Source organism: Mustela erminea, chromosome 8 (genome assembly GCF_009829155.1).
Source record: "Mustela erminea isolate mMusErm1 chromosome 8, mMusErm1.Pri, whole genome shotgun sequence".
Lineage (NCBI taxonomy): Eukaryota > Metazoa > Chordata > Mammalia > Carnivora > Mustelidae > Mustela > Mustela erminea.
In genome coordinates, this window is record NC_045621.1 from 33,400,358 (window position 1) to 33,419,113 (window position 18,756).

General features: G+C 38.1%; 1 protein-coding gene across 1 annotated transcript in view; it reads right to left on the minus strand.

Annotated features, from left to right (window-relative positions):
• Positions 1–17,137, minus strand: part of CUL3 (cullin 3) — a 94,804-nt gene extending 77,667 nt beyond the window's left edge. Inside the window, exon 1 of the mRNA XM_032354978.1 lies at positions 16,445–17,137. Within this exon, the coding sequence (XP_032210869.1) occupies positions 16,445–16,510 (66 nt within the window). The 5' untranslated portion in view covers positions 16,511–17,137. The remainder of the gene's footprint in view (positions 1–16,444) is intronic.
• Between the last annotated feature and the right edge of the window lie 1,619 nt (positions 17,138–18,756).

Consider the following 18,756-nt stretch of genomic DNA (forward strand, 5'->3'; position numbering starts at 1 on the left):
ACTTTGAGTATTGTAGAAATGCCCTTACATTATAATAAATCATCTCACATATATAAACCAAGAGTTGTTCTATAATCCAAGATTTTACATAGTACTTTCCTCAGTATTCATGCTTTATAGACAGAGCAGAGATGAAGTCACAGGACAACAATGTTTAGGTATAAAAATTTTCAAGTAAATGAAAAAATGGACCCAGAGACATTAAACTACTGACTCCAAATCTCAGAGATTAGAATTTATATATCCCCAGATCTAGTCGAATCCTCTGGACTCATGTTACATTTCACTGTGCTAATCCAGGATACCATATCACAGCGTGACTGATTATCCTGGTAAACACAGTGTGGTATATCAGTAAAGAACATAAGTTCTGCTGTCCAAAAGGCCTGGGTTGGTATCATGGCTTTGCTAAATTAACAGGCCATGTGACCTTGGGCAAGTTACTTTACTCTTCAAAATCTTTTATTTCCTTGCTTATAAAGTAGGTTTAACAACAGTATCTACCTCAGGCACTACCCTGAAGATTAAATAACAATGTCAGTAGAATTTAACCCAGCTCAGGGTACAGCACAATCCCTCACAGTTGACTAAATAAAATGTCCAATAACAGAATCTCCGAACTGCCAACTATGGGCATCAACTGTCAGAAAAAAAATAATAAAATAACTTTTCAAGCTTAATAAATAAACAGATAGGAACTAAAATAAAAGTACCTGAGAAGTACAAGTATGCATACAAGTCAGTATAATGTAGCCTTCTTTTGGAAACACTATTCCCTACTTTCTATCTCCTATTTTTCGGTGCCATTTAAAACATTTTATTCCCCAGAGCTCTGTCCTGACTCTTTTCACTCTACTCGGCTACTATGCATTGCCATCCATTATCATGGTTACAATGACCACCCTCACATAGAAAATTCTAAAATTTACAAGACACCAGATTAGTAAGGGATTCTGGAGCCTCCTGAAACTGTACACAAAATTTTACAAATATAATGTGCGTATTTCTTTTTCCTGGATGATGAGTCCTGAGCTCTTATCACATTTCCAATGAATTTTGGTCCACATCTCAAAGAATAAACTACTAGCTTATATATTAATTGCTCCCAAATCTCTACTACCAGCCCAGACAGTCCTCCAAAGTCTAAAACTACCATATTCAACTGCCTGCTGGACATCTCAAGCCAAATGTTCTAGACATAGATCAAACTTATCAGATCCAAAATCCCTGTTAACTGAACCCCAAACACAAACATATCTTCCTTTTGTATTCTTTAATTCACAAGCCACTTAGTTATATATGCTAAAAGCCAAGGCTTAACTTTTCTTCTCTCATCCTCTTTCATTCAATCATGAAGTGCAGCCAACAGAGGACCCCAGATTATTTCTCAAATATGTTCCCATTCTTTCATCCTGCATACTATTCTAAAACCTGCACCTAGATCACCATGTCAGCCTTCCAACTATTATAAACTCGAATAACCTCTTAGAATCTACCTTCTTCAGAATCACCATTTAAAAAATAAACCTGTTCAAAACCTAACTCTCATTAACTACAGAGGTGGAAGGATGTACTTTAAAACTATTCAAAATCTAGTCTATGTCTACTTCTCTAACTTCACTACTTTCACTCATCACTACCTATCTTACATTTATTCCTTAACAACATTAAATCAATAGTTATTCCAATCCAATGACACACCTCCACCTCATTCACCACCCTCCCTTGTCTTCTTAAAGGCCCCCTCCTCTGCCTCTTCTTTATCCAATTCTTTATATAGCCTCTGAACACAGCTCATATATGTATATCACATATGTATCTTCCTTCCCTCACCGCCTCAAGCAAAATGGACTCCCTCCTCAGCGCTTTCCTAACACTCAGGTCATATCTATCCTACGCTTCATACTGATTCATAAACAGCTGTGCATCTTTTTCCTCCACTAGACTAAGAGATACTAAAAGGGCTATGCATTTTTCTTTAATGTCACTTAGATGGCCATAAACAAATGTCCGGTGAATGAATATTGCTTTACCTATATTATACTAATGCAAGTTTGAACCTTTAAATTAGTAATCACAAAGACACGGAAAAAAAATTTAATGTAATTAAATTTAAGCAATTAATAAACAATTAATGTAATTCTAAAATAATAAAATGTCCTTTTCAAATAAAATATAGTAATGTACAAGCAACAAACTCTTAAATTTCATTTATCAAGCAGTGTTTTCAGATTCTCCTATTCATTTAACTGCTTAGTCACTGATTTTATTAATAAATTGTTAACTAGGAGAAAAATCATATCCAGAAAAGGCCCCCGAGGACAGGATCCATAAACTACAATCTTTCCCTAATTTAAGCAAGTCTAAAAACAATATGTGAAAGGAAATGGACTTTAAGTGCAGATTCTTACATATGCATGCCTTGGTCTTGGCATCAAATGAACATGTCAGTAACAATGGCAAAATAATTATGTTACTGATGAACTTTAAATTCTCACTCATCTTGGTAAGGAATACAACATTAACGATCAATGAAAGTTAAAAGGGCTAAATGAACTCTAATGTCATCAATATGTTAACCATAAAAACATCAGTCCATACTTCACTCAGAGTCACAAAACTTAAAAGCCTTGAGACTGTGTATTTTTTAAAATAGAGTTAAAACGTACTTTAAAATAATATTCTAAATTATTCAAGCAGGATTTTAAACTCATTGATGAAACGGATTTCCTTAGGTTCCATTAATTGCAAAAACACTCAGGAAGGAATTTTGTTAATGCTGCAACAAAAGCAATAACATAATAAAATGCACACACACACAAACGTTTAATGTTGGCAAATTATTAAGCATATACAGTATTCTGCTCCAACAAGTTTAAGTTATAAAGTGATCAGCAGGGAAAGTAAACTCATTCAGCAAGAAAAGAAACAAAAGCTCTTTTAAAGAAAAGGTATAATTAAGCATTAAGTGCTTATCGTTTAATGAGACTTTTAAAAACCAAAACAAAACTTTGATTTTTAAAAATGACCTCCACCCCCTTTTGCCTCTTCTTAATCCAGGATTACAATATCCTCATTAGTAAGTATCAATAACAAAAACAACCCTAACAGTCTGTATTTTTTTTTTTTTTCAAAACATTCTTGATTATTCATCTACATTATTTCAAATTACGTAAAAACCTCCAAAATGCCTAAATCTGGGGGCAACTGGGTGGCTCAGTTGGTTAAGTGGCTGCCTTCAGCTCAGGTCATGATAAGGGTCCTGGGATCTAGTTCCAATTTGGGCTCCCTGCTTAGCGGGGAGCCTGCTTCTCCTTCTGCCTGCTGCCCAGCCTTGCTTGTGTGGGCACTGACTCTCTCACTCTGACAAATAAATAAAATCTTTAAAAAAAAAAAAAGTGTGAATTTGGAAGGATATCAGTCTATTATATACTTACACATCTTGTAGGATCTGTAATAAGAGTTGGAGAGGACTACAGCATGAGCCAATTAAAACTAAAACGAAGAGAACTGTATTCTTTACATCCACTATATACAAAGCACAAGAAGTCTTTAGTTCCCTGTGAATAATTTGACAAGAAATTTAGAACAGGGTGGGTGGGGAAAAGGGTGAAAATTTGAAATTCCAGGCAATTCAGAATGACACAGCTAGAAAAAAATAAACAAGGAAAAATGCTTGATCATAATTTTGAGCTTCAGCCTCAAAAAAGTTGCTCTGGTACAAATATCTGAGGAATGGCAGTATTTAAGTCAGATACGACTAAGCCATAAATTATGTAAGGACGCTCCCTCCCAGGTTATAAGCACTTCAGAGCAATATAAAGTCTTCCTTTATTTTATTGTACCCTTTATACTACATGGCAAAATGCCTAAGTGACTTTCCAAAAATATGATTTGAACGTGGTCCAGTTATGGTTAATAATAATGATGAATCTTATTTGGTGACCAACAACTACACAATGACTTATAACATCTGCAAGCATCCCATTTATCCAACAGTTAATCTTTAAGCAACCTCAACCATCAAAAATCTAACCAAAGACCCGAACAGTACAATGGGATATTCAGACTTCGCACAAGTTATTTAACTTTCCAGAATTTACTTGCTTCACATGCTTGTGGCAGAAGAAACAGGAGATGATCATGTACTATGTGGCAATTAACAAAGTCTGTGAAAGCATCTGGCACACAGCACTTGTTCTATACATTTGTTTTCTTTACTACACAAAACTGACACAGAGCCTTACTTATTTAATAACTTAACCTGAATGTAAAGTTGAGATTGATGTTTGCTTAATTGGCTTTTCTGTGGTTACAGTGGACATCAGATGGCCACAGAACTGTGCTGCTAAAAGTAATAAAACTGTTGTCAAAGAGCAGAGAGAAAGATTATCAATTAGAAAAGCACAGGAGGCTGGGATAATTCTGTGAATCACAAACTGAATCTGATCAACATTCATTTGGACTCTAATATCATTATGGAACAGTAACATTTATAATGAGAAAGCTGAACTATCAAAAGAAGGTTCAATTATAATCTGCATTTAAGTCCTCAGCATGAGTAGGCTGTTCAAAAATCAATTTGAAACATTTTTTTTTTCAAATACCAAAGATCAAACTTTCAGATTAGCCTACTGAAGTCCATGTTAAGACACAACTGACTTGAGTACAACGTATTTCAATGACTTTTGCTTATATGAAAAAAAGGTACGTGTAACATTTCATGGTCTGATGATAATCACAGTAAAATGCAATTTTAAGTACTGTCACTGAAGCAAGAAGTTTGTCACTGTCCTACTATTGGTGCTGTTTTTGCAAATGAAAAACTAAAGGCCACCAACTGGGCACCCTGAAACACATTTTATCCAGAGATATAATTAGAGACCTTCCCTATTAATAAAATCACTTCTAGTTTATATATAAGTACACATCTAAATCTCATGTTTCTATCCTACAATCTAAAAATTATTAATTTTAATCAAAAGTGACAATATTTTCTTCTCTTTAGGTAACTTGTTTATTATCATTGTTGTTTTTGAAATGGGTAAACCCTGTTTTTCTAAAACTATGATAATGTGTAAAAAGCTATACAAATTATAAATTAGTTTACACTGGAATCAGGTACCCCCAGTCCAAAGGGAGACGGGGAAAAATGTGATAAAGTATAAATTACCAGTTAGCAAATGTGATATGACAACAAAAGCCCATCGTATGAAATTATTACAAAAATCTGGTATCAAATCTCAAAATTTCTCCAAAACTACCAATTCACACACAAAAAAGAATACACAAAAACATAGCTAATTTCCTACTGCTTCGTACTATTTAACCATCATCACTGAAATAAACCATTTATTTTAAAGAAAATTCTAAATCCAAAACATAGGTAGGTGACTTTTACAACACTACACAAAATGTTTTATGCCACAACAGAACACACCAGCATTCCATTCCTTGACTTATGCATAAGTATACCTATTTAAATGAAACTTTTAGAGTTGGAATGAGCCTAAGATAACCACAAATTACAATCTCATTTTAGGAGTGCCTGGGTGGCTCAGAGGGTTAAGCCTCTGCCTTCGGCTCGAGTCATAATCTCAGGATCCTGGGATCGAGCCCCACATCACTGGGCTCTCTGCTCAGCGGGGAGCCTGCTTCCCACACCCCTCTCTCTGCCTGCCTCTCTGCCTACTTGTGATCTCTGTCAAATAAATAAATAAAATCTTAAAAAAGAAAAATCTCATTTTACACATGAGGAAACTGAGGCTAAGTGGCTTAACCAGGATCACACAGCTAATCAGAGCAATGAAGAAATCCAAGCGTCCTGAACGAAGTGTCCTTCTGCTAACCTCAGGTCAACTCAATGGGTGTTCAATATTAAGATGTCTTTTTATAGTTGTATAGGCTAATGTTACCACTGAATTATTATGGCTACAGGCATGTTTCAGTTCGGTCTAGAAAAAAGAGCCTTTAATTTAAATCAGGCTTCTAGTCCTGGTTCTCCGTAAATTCAAATCCTGAAAGTATCCCTTGGTAAATCATCCTCTGTAGACCTCCCTTTCTTCATCTATTACGTAAGACTGGAACAGTCTCTCAAAATCCTTCTTAGCTTTTAAAAATTAAAATGTGGGCGCCTGGGTGGCTCAGTGGGTTAAGCCGCTGCCTTCGGCTCAGGTCATGATCTCAGGGTCCTGGGATCGAGTCCCGCATCGGGCTCTCTGCTCAGCAGGGAGCCTGCTTCCCTCTCTCTCTCTCTGCCTGCCTCTCCATCTACTTGTGATTTCTCTCTGTCAAATAAATAAATAAAATCTTTAAAAAAAAAATAAATAAAAATAAAAAAAATAAAAATTAAAATGTGAATACAAACAGGAGCAACCAAATTACTTGTTTATTTGGCTAGGGCTAGCATTCAGCAAAAAACCCCCACAAAAAAACTGCACACTTCTCTCATGTCTCATTTGCATATACCATAAAAAAAGTGAATTATTTTTAAGTGCCTGATTCTTGTGCTTCAGAATTCGTTTTACTGTTTAACCTATTTAATATGTTCTCAAACACAAAAAATAAAGATTATATTAAAGTATTTTAAATGTTAATGCCAAAGAATCCCTTTTTGAAACATACTTAGTAAGATAAATTCCTATTGAATTGAAATTCAGTAAATTCCTATTCAAAAAGTTTTAAAAAGTGTGCTATCAGCCTTATAAAGAGGAAAGTGTTAACTCACCAATATGTCACCTAGTGTCCTTCTCATAGGTTGTAACTTTGCTTTATTCAATGCAATACACACTGGGATACCCTTAAGCAATTTATATACTCAAATTTTACTGAAAACATACTTCCATTGACTATAAGTTCTTAATAACATTTATTCTCTTATGAGAGGTGCATTTACCTTGAATTGAGAGAGGCTTACACTTGCAAAAGCTCCTTTCACTGGCTGAAAACTAATTTTGAATTCTTTTTATAGAGTACTGCATTATATAAGCTTTAGGGCCCCAGGATCTGCCCCTGGCTAATAATTTGAATGGCATTCTTAGAATTAATTTTCCAATATATTCCTACTAAATAAACGTTTCAGAATCTAGCAAATGCTTAACAGAATACAACTAGGCAGTGTAGTGTAGGGGGAAGAATATGAATCTTTTAATAGATACACCTGTGACCTAAATCCCAGCTCTGCCCTTTCTTAGTTGGATATGCAATATTACACATACCTTACTAGGTCTCTCTGAGCCTTAAGATTTAAAATCATAACAACATCTAAAGGTTGTAAGGATCTGAGGTAATTATAATTCAAAGCACCTAAAACACACTAACATAAGGTAGACATTCAACAAGTTGTTACTAATGTTATAAAGCAATTTCTTATACTATCCATAAACTGGAAAGAAAAAAGAATTTATCATGATTACTTTCAAGAGGACAGACAAATACATACGTAAGGTTGCCCAGTTAAGAGTTGCTTCAAATAAGAATGACTTGCAATCTTATGTTAAAGAATTCCTCTTAGCAATGAAGCCTTGCTTTTATCGAAAAATATCTCTAAAGGAGCTTGTATTTTCTTAAAGTAGGTAAAGATATTCCTTTGAAGTCCTTATTCATTTGCTCAACAGTAATCTTTCACATTTAAAAAGTAAATTTGGGTCCATTCCTTTTTCAGTGATCACAAGTACTAAATGAATGAAAGTCACGAAGTTTTACTTTACTACATTTTCAACTTCAGACTGACTTTAAAAAATAAAGGAATGATTTCTAGTAGCAAAAGGTCTGAATTAGGGGTTAAAGCAACTAAAGAATCAGTTCTCAATTTACTATTGTCTCAACTTGGGCAAGAAGGACTCTTCTCAACTTTAAAATGGCTGGATTTTAAAGCAGTGGTTAATAGAACTTTTCCAAAATGAAATCTTGTATACAAATGCCAGGTTTTGAACAGCTTTAAATAACAAGAGAAGGAGATTTTTGAAATTACACCTAATGCCACTCCTCCTATGCCTCCAGGGTCCTGGAGACTCTCTTCAAGTTTGAAAGTAACTGTCCTACATAAAACACAATACATTTTTTAGTTGAAAATTCTGACTTTACGATTAGAAAATTCATTCAAATGTCTCAGTGATACCACTGTTTATTAGAAAACACTTCCTGATATTTCTTTTAATCCTCACAACTAATCTGTGAAAAAGACTGCTCCAGCTCCCATCTTAAAGTTGAGAAAATAAAGAGTGTATTAGTTCATTGGTTCAACGTTGTTGGATACTATTGTGCTGCACTGACAAAGATCAATACAAAAAGACTTGATGCCGCCTCTAAAAAAAACACACACATTCTAATAAAAGAGATACAGACTATTCTTTGAAGACTTTTTGGATAGGAAGAAAAATAGTATGGTAGTTAGCATGACAGGGAAGACAGAAAAAGAACATTTTCCTTCTCTGAGACCTGAGGTAAGGCACTGAGAGAATGAGTAAAGATACAGGTTAAAGGCTACAACTGAAAAAGAAAGCTAAGAACTTACACAAGATAACATTAGTTTTTGACAGTGAAGCAGTAGTTAAGTTTCTGGAAGAAGACAGATAAGAGAATTCTCAATAAAGAGCTTAAGACCATTGATTAAAGTCTGGAATAGCTCACACAGGAAAAGAGAGAGGGAGCTTACCAGGGACACACACAAAAAAACTGCCAAGGGGTCCTGAGAGTCCAGCTTAGATACCACTATCTTCCAATTTTCCCCAAGAGTGCACAACAGCCTAAAAAATATAAGCAGTGAAGACAGATGGATGGAATGATCCAAGATACTTTGTGCCATTTCTGGACTTGCTCTAGAGAAAGAGAAAGAGGCAACTAGTAACTGGCATCATCATTTGGGAGAACAAAGGGGGTCTTCTTGAGGACCAAGAGCACATTAATGTGAGAAGGAAACAAGCAGAAAGCAGAACAGAATAATTAAATAATAACAACTGGCATTTACTTACAATGTCTACTTTGCACCAGGTACTATTCTAAGAGCTTTACATGTATTTTTTTTTAAAGGTTTTATTTATTTATTTGACAGAGAGGAATCACAAGTAGATGGAGAGGCAGGCAGAGAGAGAGAGAGAGAGGGAAGCAGGCTCCCTGCTGAGCAGAGAGCCCGATGCGGGACTCGATCCCAGGACCCTGAGATCATGACCTGAGCCGAAGGCAGCAGCCTAACCCACTGAGCCACCCACGCGCCCGAGCTTTACATGTATTAACTCTATTTTTACAAAGTAGGTGCTACTGTTTTCTCCTTACAAAGGAGGGAAGAGGTTAAGCAATCTGCTCATTATTATAGCTAATAAATGAAGATGTTAGGATACAATGCAATATTGGAGTTTAAGATTTCTAAAGCAATGGAATAACAAGCTCTAAGACAGAGTGAACACCACTGTAATAAGAGGAGGCCAGGACCATTTGATCATCTTTGTATATAGTGCCTGACCTCCAGTAGGAACACATAATAAACGTTATTTTAAATCGAATCAATGTCTATGCCACAGTGGATAAAATTAAGATCTTAACTGGAATGAATATCTGTGAGGAAGGTATTAAAGTCTTCAATGACTGAAGGAACATGTGTAAGAAGTTAGAGACAAGCATAGGAAATGTACAAAGAGTAGTTCACAAGGGCCCAAGCCACAAAAAAGGATGATGAATGTTGTAATATATTGTATGTGGGCCCAATGATTCAAGGATTACAAGGAAAACAGACACCTCAATTTAAGAAGATAAGCCAGTATTCTCAGGGCAAAGCCAGGTTTCAGATGAAAAGGCGGTAAGGAATTCTGAGAACAGGCTGAAGATACAGAGAGTCAATCTGCAATGAAAGTAGATTACAGTGGACAGCTAAACAGGTTGGGAAGAAGGAACCATGGTGGAGGGAGTAAACGATAAGAGTACAGCTAGTTAACAGAAAAGACTGGGCCACAGGTTTAGTCTTCTGAAGATTAAGCCAACGGTACTGCAAATGCATCATACTATCTTTACTTTCAAATCATTATTGTTTCAGAAGACTAGACTGACTTCAAATCATTAATGATTGACTACATCTTAAGACTTCACTTACAGTGGCAAAAACAGCAGTAAACATTTCAGAGTACTACTTCCATCAACTTACCCAATTAATCAATTACTATGGTTTGGCTTAAAGGATCAGTTTCTCATTTAATCATTCACTAACCACCCACACTGTGTCTAACACGATGCTAAATATTTTGTGGTTCAAAAGGGTGTCTCGTGTAAGTTTTGGGCAGGGACCACACTCTAGTTCACGAGTGAAAACATAAATAAAAGGAAGGAATGGAAAAAAAAAAGGGAGGAAACGAAGAAAAACAAAATGTATTTTTAGATAACATTTAAGTACACAGTAGAATGTACACACCAAATGAATGTGTATGCAGACATTCATTTATTCCTTCAATAAAGGAATAAGAAATGACATATTTACTTCAATGATTATGTAAGAATCGTTACTTGAACTTTTTTTTTTTTTTAAACTACCCCCAAGAGCCAATAGCATTCTTTTCAAGTGCCCCAGTGGTACCTAATCCTTTATCCTTTGAGACTGACTTTTTAGTGTGGTTCAAATTGGCCCTGCAGGCTTTTCAGAATAAAAAACAGTACCCAAAAAATCACAGCATCACTAAAGTAAGCAAACAATATTATAATACAACTACTTGCAAAAATAACAATTTCAACATTTAAATTGTGGCATAATCATGGCTAAACAGTAACCACAGCTGAATGCTAGACAGGGTACTAATGCTTTTTTTTTTTTTTTAAATCTCTCAACAACCATGTGATATAGGTCCCACTGATAATTTCATTTCAGAGGAGGAAACTGAAGCTAGAAGGGGTTAAGTAACTTGTTAAAGATGATGTGGCTAGGAAAAGGTGTAAATGACATTCAAAATCTGGCAGCCAAAAGCCCACCATACTCTATTATACTCATTCTATTTTTTAATCATACTCCTAACACTGATGTTGAATACTCTGAAGGAAAATTCCATTAAAGACTATACATAGTTTTGGGGCTAGGTGGCTCATAAAGCCTCTGCCTTCAGCTCAGGTCATGGTCCTGAGGTCCTGGGGTCCTGGGATCAAGCCCCACATTGGACTCTCTGCTCGGCAGGGACCCTGTTCCAACCCCCCCCCCCCGCCTGTCTCTCTGCCTACTTGTGATCTCTGTCAAATAAGTAAATAAAATCTTAAAAAAAAAAAAAAAAAAGACTATCCATAGTTTTATTCTTAATGAGTAGTCAAAGAAATGCAAACTAAAGCATTAGAGTACTATTTTTTCACCTATGAAATTCAGGATATAAAATGTTGGCTAAGACACTGCTACACAGTAGAAACCCTGACAGGTATAATTAATTCTGAAGAATATTCACTTACGAGCCAGATTAGGATCCCAGTTCTGCCATTTATAAGCACAGTGACCTGAAGCAAATTTCTTAGGTTCTCAAGGCCTCCTTTGTAAAACAGATAGTAGTAGTACTCTATAGAGTTGTGCAAATGAAATGAGTTTACACATGCCAAGCAGAGAGAACACTGCCTGTGGCCCATGATAAGCATTCACTGAGGGTTAGCTATTATTATTCCTACTTTTCTGGAGGTCAACTGGCAATATGTACCAATTTTGCTTGGCTTAATAACTCCATAATCATGGATAGGTTCAAATATTTATGTGCCTAAATAATCATAGTTGCATTATCTATAACAGAGGAAATATGAATTAACCGGAATCGATCAAAATACCTGGCAGTTGGGAAATGGTTAGGCAAACTGAGGTGCCACAGAATACTAGTCTTTACAGATCATATCCTTAATATATTTAACGTGAGAATACTGCATTTTTTAAAAAGCTTTTTTTAAAAAAAACTGATATTGTACCTCAATTTTACTGGGAGCTCAGAAGTGTATGAAAGATTAAAAGAAAATACAACAAAATGTAAATGTTGCTTATTTCCAACCAGTAGGGTTAGATGTGATTTTTATTTCCTTATTTATAAATTTAGATACTTAAGTATTCTATCATGAATATGCATTATTTTTATAATTAGAAAACCTACTAAAATGAATTCATTGCTTTGACAGATTATGACTGAATAGTTTTCACAATACACTGATAGACACTAATTGCAATTCCTATTATACCTCAGAGATTTGTGCTTACTAGTAACATCTTTACTTTTTTGCTGCATTTACAATGAATAAATGAGATCTATTTTCAAACTTGCATTATTTGAAACTACAAATTGTCCAGTAACTTTTATAAAAATTTAAGAAAACTGCTAACAAACATCAGATAATCTTCCCTGAAAATAAGATAAAAAATTATCTGATAGTTGGAAGCAATTTAGAAAACAAAGGGAGGACATACTTTTTTTAGTCTTAACTATATAACCTTTATGAACTAGAGAAATGCTGTTATTAGCTACATTTAATGAATGATGTACAAACAAATGAAGCTTTCTCTACCTTGTCTCAATGAACTGACCTTATTTAAAAGGCCAAATTCTACATTATATTCTACACTCTAAAATAATTTCAAATTCAATACTGGTACTTTAATTTTCCAGGCTCCTCTGAACTGCCATCTAGGAAGATAATGCAGAATATAAACACCTTATAAATAACTACTTTAAGCTTTTGTTTTTTAACTTCTAAAGCCAGAGAGGTACTAACAGTTACAACATAGCTCGCTGTCCTGAAACTATCAAACAGAAAGAATCAATCTAAGTACAGGCAACACTTTAATGAATCTGTTATACCTTACTCCATAATTTCTCTGTTAGAGAATGAAAAATTCTTAATTCCCCACCCTGTGTGATTTGCAAGACTATTATTCAGCTTTCCTGTACATATTTCAGGTAGTCCTAGACAACAATTACTTTCTCTAAGGAAGAGAAATCTATTACGAAGATCAAAGGTGTTCCCCCAAACCTAGCAAATTTTACAACAGCTAGGAAAAACAAAAACATTAACTGTTCCCAATTGTAAATCCAACTGCTGCATTTACAATGAATAAATGAGATCTAATTTCAAACTTGCATTATTTGAAACTACAAATTGTCCAGTAACTTTTATAAAAATTTAAGAAAACTGCTAACAAACATCAGATAATCTTCACTGAAACTTAAACTCTTGCATTCTTAAGTACATCGCATATGATCTTAAAACTCCTCTCTTTCTAATGTCATTCACTCTGCGGTTTCCATCTAACAATAACCTCCACATCACTCACTGTCTATGCTACACAGGTGGAGCTCTGTGAAGCTCATCTAGGATTATGAAGTGGACATCTCAAAGATTCTTCACCGTGATTTAGCATGCTTTTTTAATCACTGAAACAACTTTCAGATCACACTCTAAAGACAATCCCTTTCACAATGTGACTGCTAACTCTGAAGACTAAGGTAAGAAAGGACTATTAGGAGAGAGAAGAATATTTTCAAACATAGCCTTTCCAATCCGATCAAATTTTTCAAGCCCATGTGGACAAAACCCATGTGAAAGTACAAGTGATGAGGAATGGCTTTTCAAAGGTAAGGACAAAAGGTTCACCTGACAGCAACTAATCCTACATAGTGGAACAAAAACTCTGGAGTGAGACATTCAGCAACAGCAAGGCAAGAAGAGCAGGAACTTCTTGGGGCAGCACTCTGATCCAAATCCATATAGCTTCCAGGAGTTTCACAACTACAGCCTCCTTCCTTAAAAAAGTTTTGTGGCCCTTGCTGTTAATTTTGGGTACCAGGAAAAAAAAAAAAAAAAAAAAAAGATGTGAAATGACATGTATTTTGTGCCGGGCAGGAAAACTTATAAACTGAAATAAACTCTAACTCCATCAACAATTTTTAAATCCAGAGAGTCCCTATTGTTCTCCATCTTAAAAATAAGTAATTTCTCTTAAAACCTTATGAAAAGTTCTACTTAAAATTGTGCATAAAACTGTGTTATGAACTTTTAGTCTTGTGAACAATGATGAAGGCACACTTAGAATATGCATTCAAGACACTAAAAGGAGCCTGATTTTACTGATGGGACTGTATCTGGAATAGGCTTACACATATATAAAATAACCTCTAAGTTCACTTACCACTCTATTCTGCAATGAAAACAACCTCAAAACATATTTTTACACTTTTTACACCTCAATTTCATAAAACAGAATCTGAAATGAGCACTTGAGACTTTTGGTTAAACTACAATTTTCTTAAACTACAGTACCTACAATATGTCCAAAGATTAATGCAAATACTATAGCTGTAAATAATGTACATATGTACACACATAAATACTATTTCTTCTTTACAGGATACTACACATTTACTACTAGAAGACTGCTAACCTGGAAGAAAAAAGAAATTTTGAAATGTCTATAAGATACTCAAACATTCACCAAAGGGTAAGTCATGAAATATCGTACCACTGAGGCATGTATCTATTCTTAGTGAGGGCTCAAGGAACCAGGACTTAAAAATTTTTATATTAAAAAGTATAAAGGTTCTTTTCAGTGGAAACTACTTATGAAGATTAACTCACAAAATAAAAATTATGCTTTTAAAAATTAGCTGACATTAAACTGAGTATCAAACACAAATCATTTATAAACTTCATTAAAAGATTTTAGAAAATTTTGGATGGCAACAAGTTATGAACAGAAAAGGTCCAAATTAGCTCACAACCATAAACACTACTTTTTAAAAAATCAGTTTCAGCACTGCGTGCTATCATACATTATACTCTTTTAACTAAAAGCATAATGCAATTCTCTCCTGTCTCTTCCAACAATATACAACATCCAAAAAGAAGGGATCCTGAACTTCAAGCAGTACTTATTTCAAGCTCCTAGAACGGTGCCTGGCACACAGTGCTCTGTATTTATTGAACAAATGAGGAAATGAAGACCAGGGGAACAGGTAAACCTAAAGAGACGACAAAGCTGATCATATTTAAAGGTACAACTGGTTAATCACAATATTAACAAAACTGAGTTAATGTTATATGTGAGCTATTCCACGTTTTCGTAATAAATCTGAACTAGAAGAACTCAGACTTCAAAAATGGCAAATTTTCCCTAGAAAACTTGTATAAAACTATTTAAAATTCATAACAATTCTAAATTCTGCTCAAAATGTTCACAACTGACTTAGCAGCAAAGCTGCTAACATTACCCAAAAATTCATAAACCCAGCTCATTTTATTACAAGGGAAAACACGCTAATCGACTTCATTAGGTCCCTTTGGTATTAGTAAGTCTTGCCTCAGTGCAAATTACACTTCTGAAAAAGCGTGCTTAAAAAAGTGAATTCAAACCCCATTCTCCCCCTTCACAAGGTTACGTTTATAATCCTAAAACATTCAAGATCTTTCTCTAGTTTTACTGTTCTAAAATCTTCAGTTCAATTGCTAGTTTGTCTATCTTGACGTATACCTGTTACTGTAGCGATGTGAGCAAGTATGCCCAGTTTCTGTTACAACAGTTTAATTGCTTGCCATTGGCTATCTGAATCAGGTATGACATCCAAAGTTATACTCTACATGCTTAATACTTCAACCATATGACTCAACGTAATGCTAAAAAAGAAAGTTTCTAAACAACACGTTTGCTGTCACTAAAACTATATAGAGTAGAGCAACTCGGGGTAGTGACGACTCGTTCTTTTGGGCTTCCATGGCTAAGAAATAGAGACACAATTGTCCAATGTGTTTTCTCTTGCTACCCCTTGACCCTCCTTCGAGTGGCGGGGCAATTCCTGCACAAGAGAGTTTGTAAAGTGCTCTGGAAGCCTGTGGATGAAAGAGGCTATAATTACAGCTGATGTTAGTACGTTACTACTGAGCATTACAGGGAACCACTGTCACTGCGTCGGGGGTAGACTGGTGGCAAAACCCTTCCTGAGGAGGGGAAGAGAGAGGGAGAGGACAGTCCCCTTCATCATCCTAAAGGTCTGACTGGCCGGCCACCTTCGGGGCTAGGTTATTTTTCAAACTGCAGCGAGACCACACGTGAAAAGTTACACACGCCCCATACACGGAGGACTTCCACAGCCCTCGTCCCTGCCGTCTGGTGGTCCCGGGAAGTGAGCAGAGAGAGGAATACTAGGGGTTGGGCCTATACCCCAGGAATGTGCGAAGGTGCTGGGACCGGCCAAGGGGCCCTGGCCGCAGCCGACGCCCGCTGGTTGGCCGGAGGAGCAGCTCCCGGGCGGGTTCGCGGCGCCGGGCTCCGGCGCGGGAGGGCGGCCGCGCCGGGGCCCCGCGCCGCCCCGTTGCCGGGAAGGCTCGCGCCCCGCGGCCGGCGGCGTGGGGGAGGGGAGGCCGGGCCTGCGGCCTGTTGGGGGAGTTCAGCCCGGGCCTCGCGTGCGGCTCTCCGCCGGGCCCCCGGCCCTGGGGTCCCAGGCGCCGAGGACTCACTCACCGGAAAGGCCCGGATCCGCATCTTGGTGTCCTTCCGGCTGCCCGTGCCTTTGCTCAGATTCGACATGGTGCTCGTCCCCTCCCCGGCGGCGGCTTCGGGTCGCACTCCGAGGCGCCGGTGTCACATTTAAGGCGGGCGGGCAGGCGAGGGGCTACGCTGGGGGCGGCGGCGGCGCGGCCCCCGGGCTGGGCTGGGGAGCTGGCCGGCCGCTGGGCGGCCGCGGCGGGGGCGGCAGCGGCTCGGGCTCTGGCGGCTCGGGCTCGACTGGGGGGCTGCGCTGGCGCGGCGGCTCCGCGGGGTCCCCCTCACGCCCGGCTCGGCTCCCTTTATCGCGCTCCTCCGCGATGGCGGCGGCGGCGGCGACGGACAAACATCTCACTGCGCAGGCCGAACGTCCTCCTCCTCCTTCTCCTCCTCCGCCTCAGCGAGACGAGATCCGGCCCAGAGGGTGGAGGGGGGAGGAGGAAGGGAGGAGAGCCGGAGAGTGGAGAGATTGGGGGGAGGGGGGTGGGAGGACGGGAGGGGGAGGCAAGCGGCCGCGGCGGGAGGGGACGCTCAGATCTCGCGAGAGGAGGGCGAGCGCGCTGCCCCGGGTGGGGCGGGGCGAAGCTTGGGAGCGGGAGGGGTCAACAGGAGGGGAGGAGGGAAATGAGAAGTTAGGGAGTGGGAGGGACCAGCAGGGCGGGGAGATGGTAAAGGGGCGGGGCTGAAGGCGGGAGAAGAAAGCTGCCTTTTTGAAAGGGGAGCGTAGGAGACGAAGCTATGGGCGGAGGTGGTTGCTGATTGGTGGAGCGCGGAGGAGGGGGGTGGGGCCCTGATCACGTGGACGGGGTGGGCGGGGGAAGTTCGGAGAGCCGGAGCTGGGTCTCAGTAGTGGGCTGGGTCTTCCTGGGCTGGACCTGGGAAGGGTCTGGCCGGGCTTGGCAGGGGGGCAGGGCCCAGGGCGAGGCTGCGGCCGGGGCCGGGCCAGGAGGGGGGCAGTCTCGGGGAGGAGCTTAGGGGAGCTAGGTGGATAACTAAGTCCTAGAACTGGTTCTGTAGTTTTCTAGGGCAGGTGAACTAGGGAGGGTTACTTGAGCAGAAGCCGGCAAGTGGAAAGAAGAGTTTGTGCAGGAGTTACCTGCAGTTGTTAGAAATTAGCGTAGTGTATGTATACGAGGTCGTCGGATCAGATGTGCACAATCCTCTCAGGACTGAGGGGTGGAGATGTTAATCCACAAAATTTCCTTAAACTGCAGAAGCCCTAAGACCTCTTGATTCATTGATCTTTCCTAAGGGAACCCAGGACTTAATAGCGTTAAAATCTCTTTTTCGTTATCATTGAAGTAAAATGACAGCTCCCTTCATGTAGTGCAATATTTTGGTAGTGAAAAATAGAGGATAGGGTGATAGAAACCTGTCTTTAACCTGCCAAATCATGGTTACCATTACCAAGAGTGTTATCGGTTTTGAAAGCCAAAATTATTGTCTTTGATTCCAGTTTGATGTAATTTTGGAGGTTTTTTATTTTATTTTTGTCATTGTAGCCAAAAGGTCTAGTTGGATTCATCAGTTTTGCCTTTTATCTTTTTAGCTGTTATGAATTTTGCTTCCCAATATAACTCTTCGCTGAATTGATATTATATTTGGACTTCTGACACTGCAAAAAAATATGTGAGTTCTCACTGAAGTATGTAATCTTTTAATTAAGAACCTATTGTTGGGATGGATAGTTGCATATGGAAGTTGAGGTTTTAATACTTTATTTATTGTAATACTTTTTAATACCTTTATAAAAGCTACGGTGTTAATGCTTTTTCACTGCATTTGGAAGCTGGAGTTTTATACTCTTTAAGTAAACAAATGTTCTTTCTTTGTGTGTGCAATAAGGTTGAATTTGGCCCAAGTTAACTTAATCATGATGACCGAATTTAGGAATGTTGTGCTTTCGTCCCCTATTTGGTTGACTACTCCTTATTTTCTTGCTTTGTTTTCTGGTATTTGCTAACTAAAATTTGAGTCTAAGAAATAAGGATATTGCTTGAAGCAATACCTCTGTAAATACTGAAGCTAAAAATAGGTCACCAAGAATTGGGTTGATAAGGTAGGATTGGGAAGGGCTCTGATATAAATATAAGATAGTAGGAGTCTTGGGTAGGAGTTTATAATCTGTATGCTGATTGGATCTTCATTTCCATAATCATTAGAGTATAATAACAACTGAATGTTTTTCTATTGGTTGCATTATCGTATGGCCCAGTTTCCTTATAATAAAAGACCATCATTTCTAGAGCCAGCTCTATCAGTTTACTAGCTATATTTTGTGTCTTTTT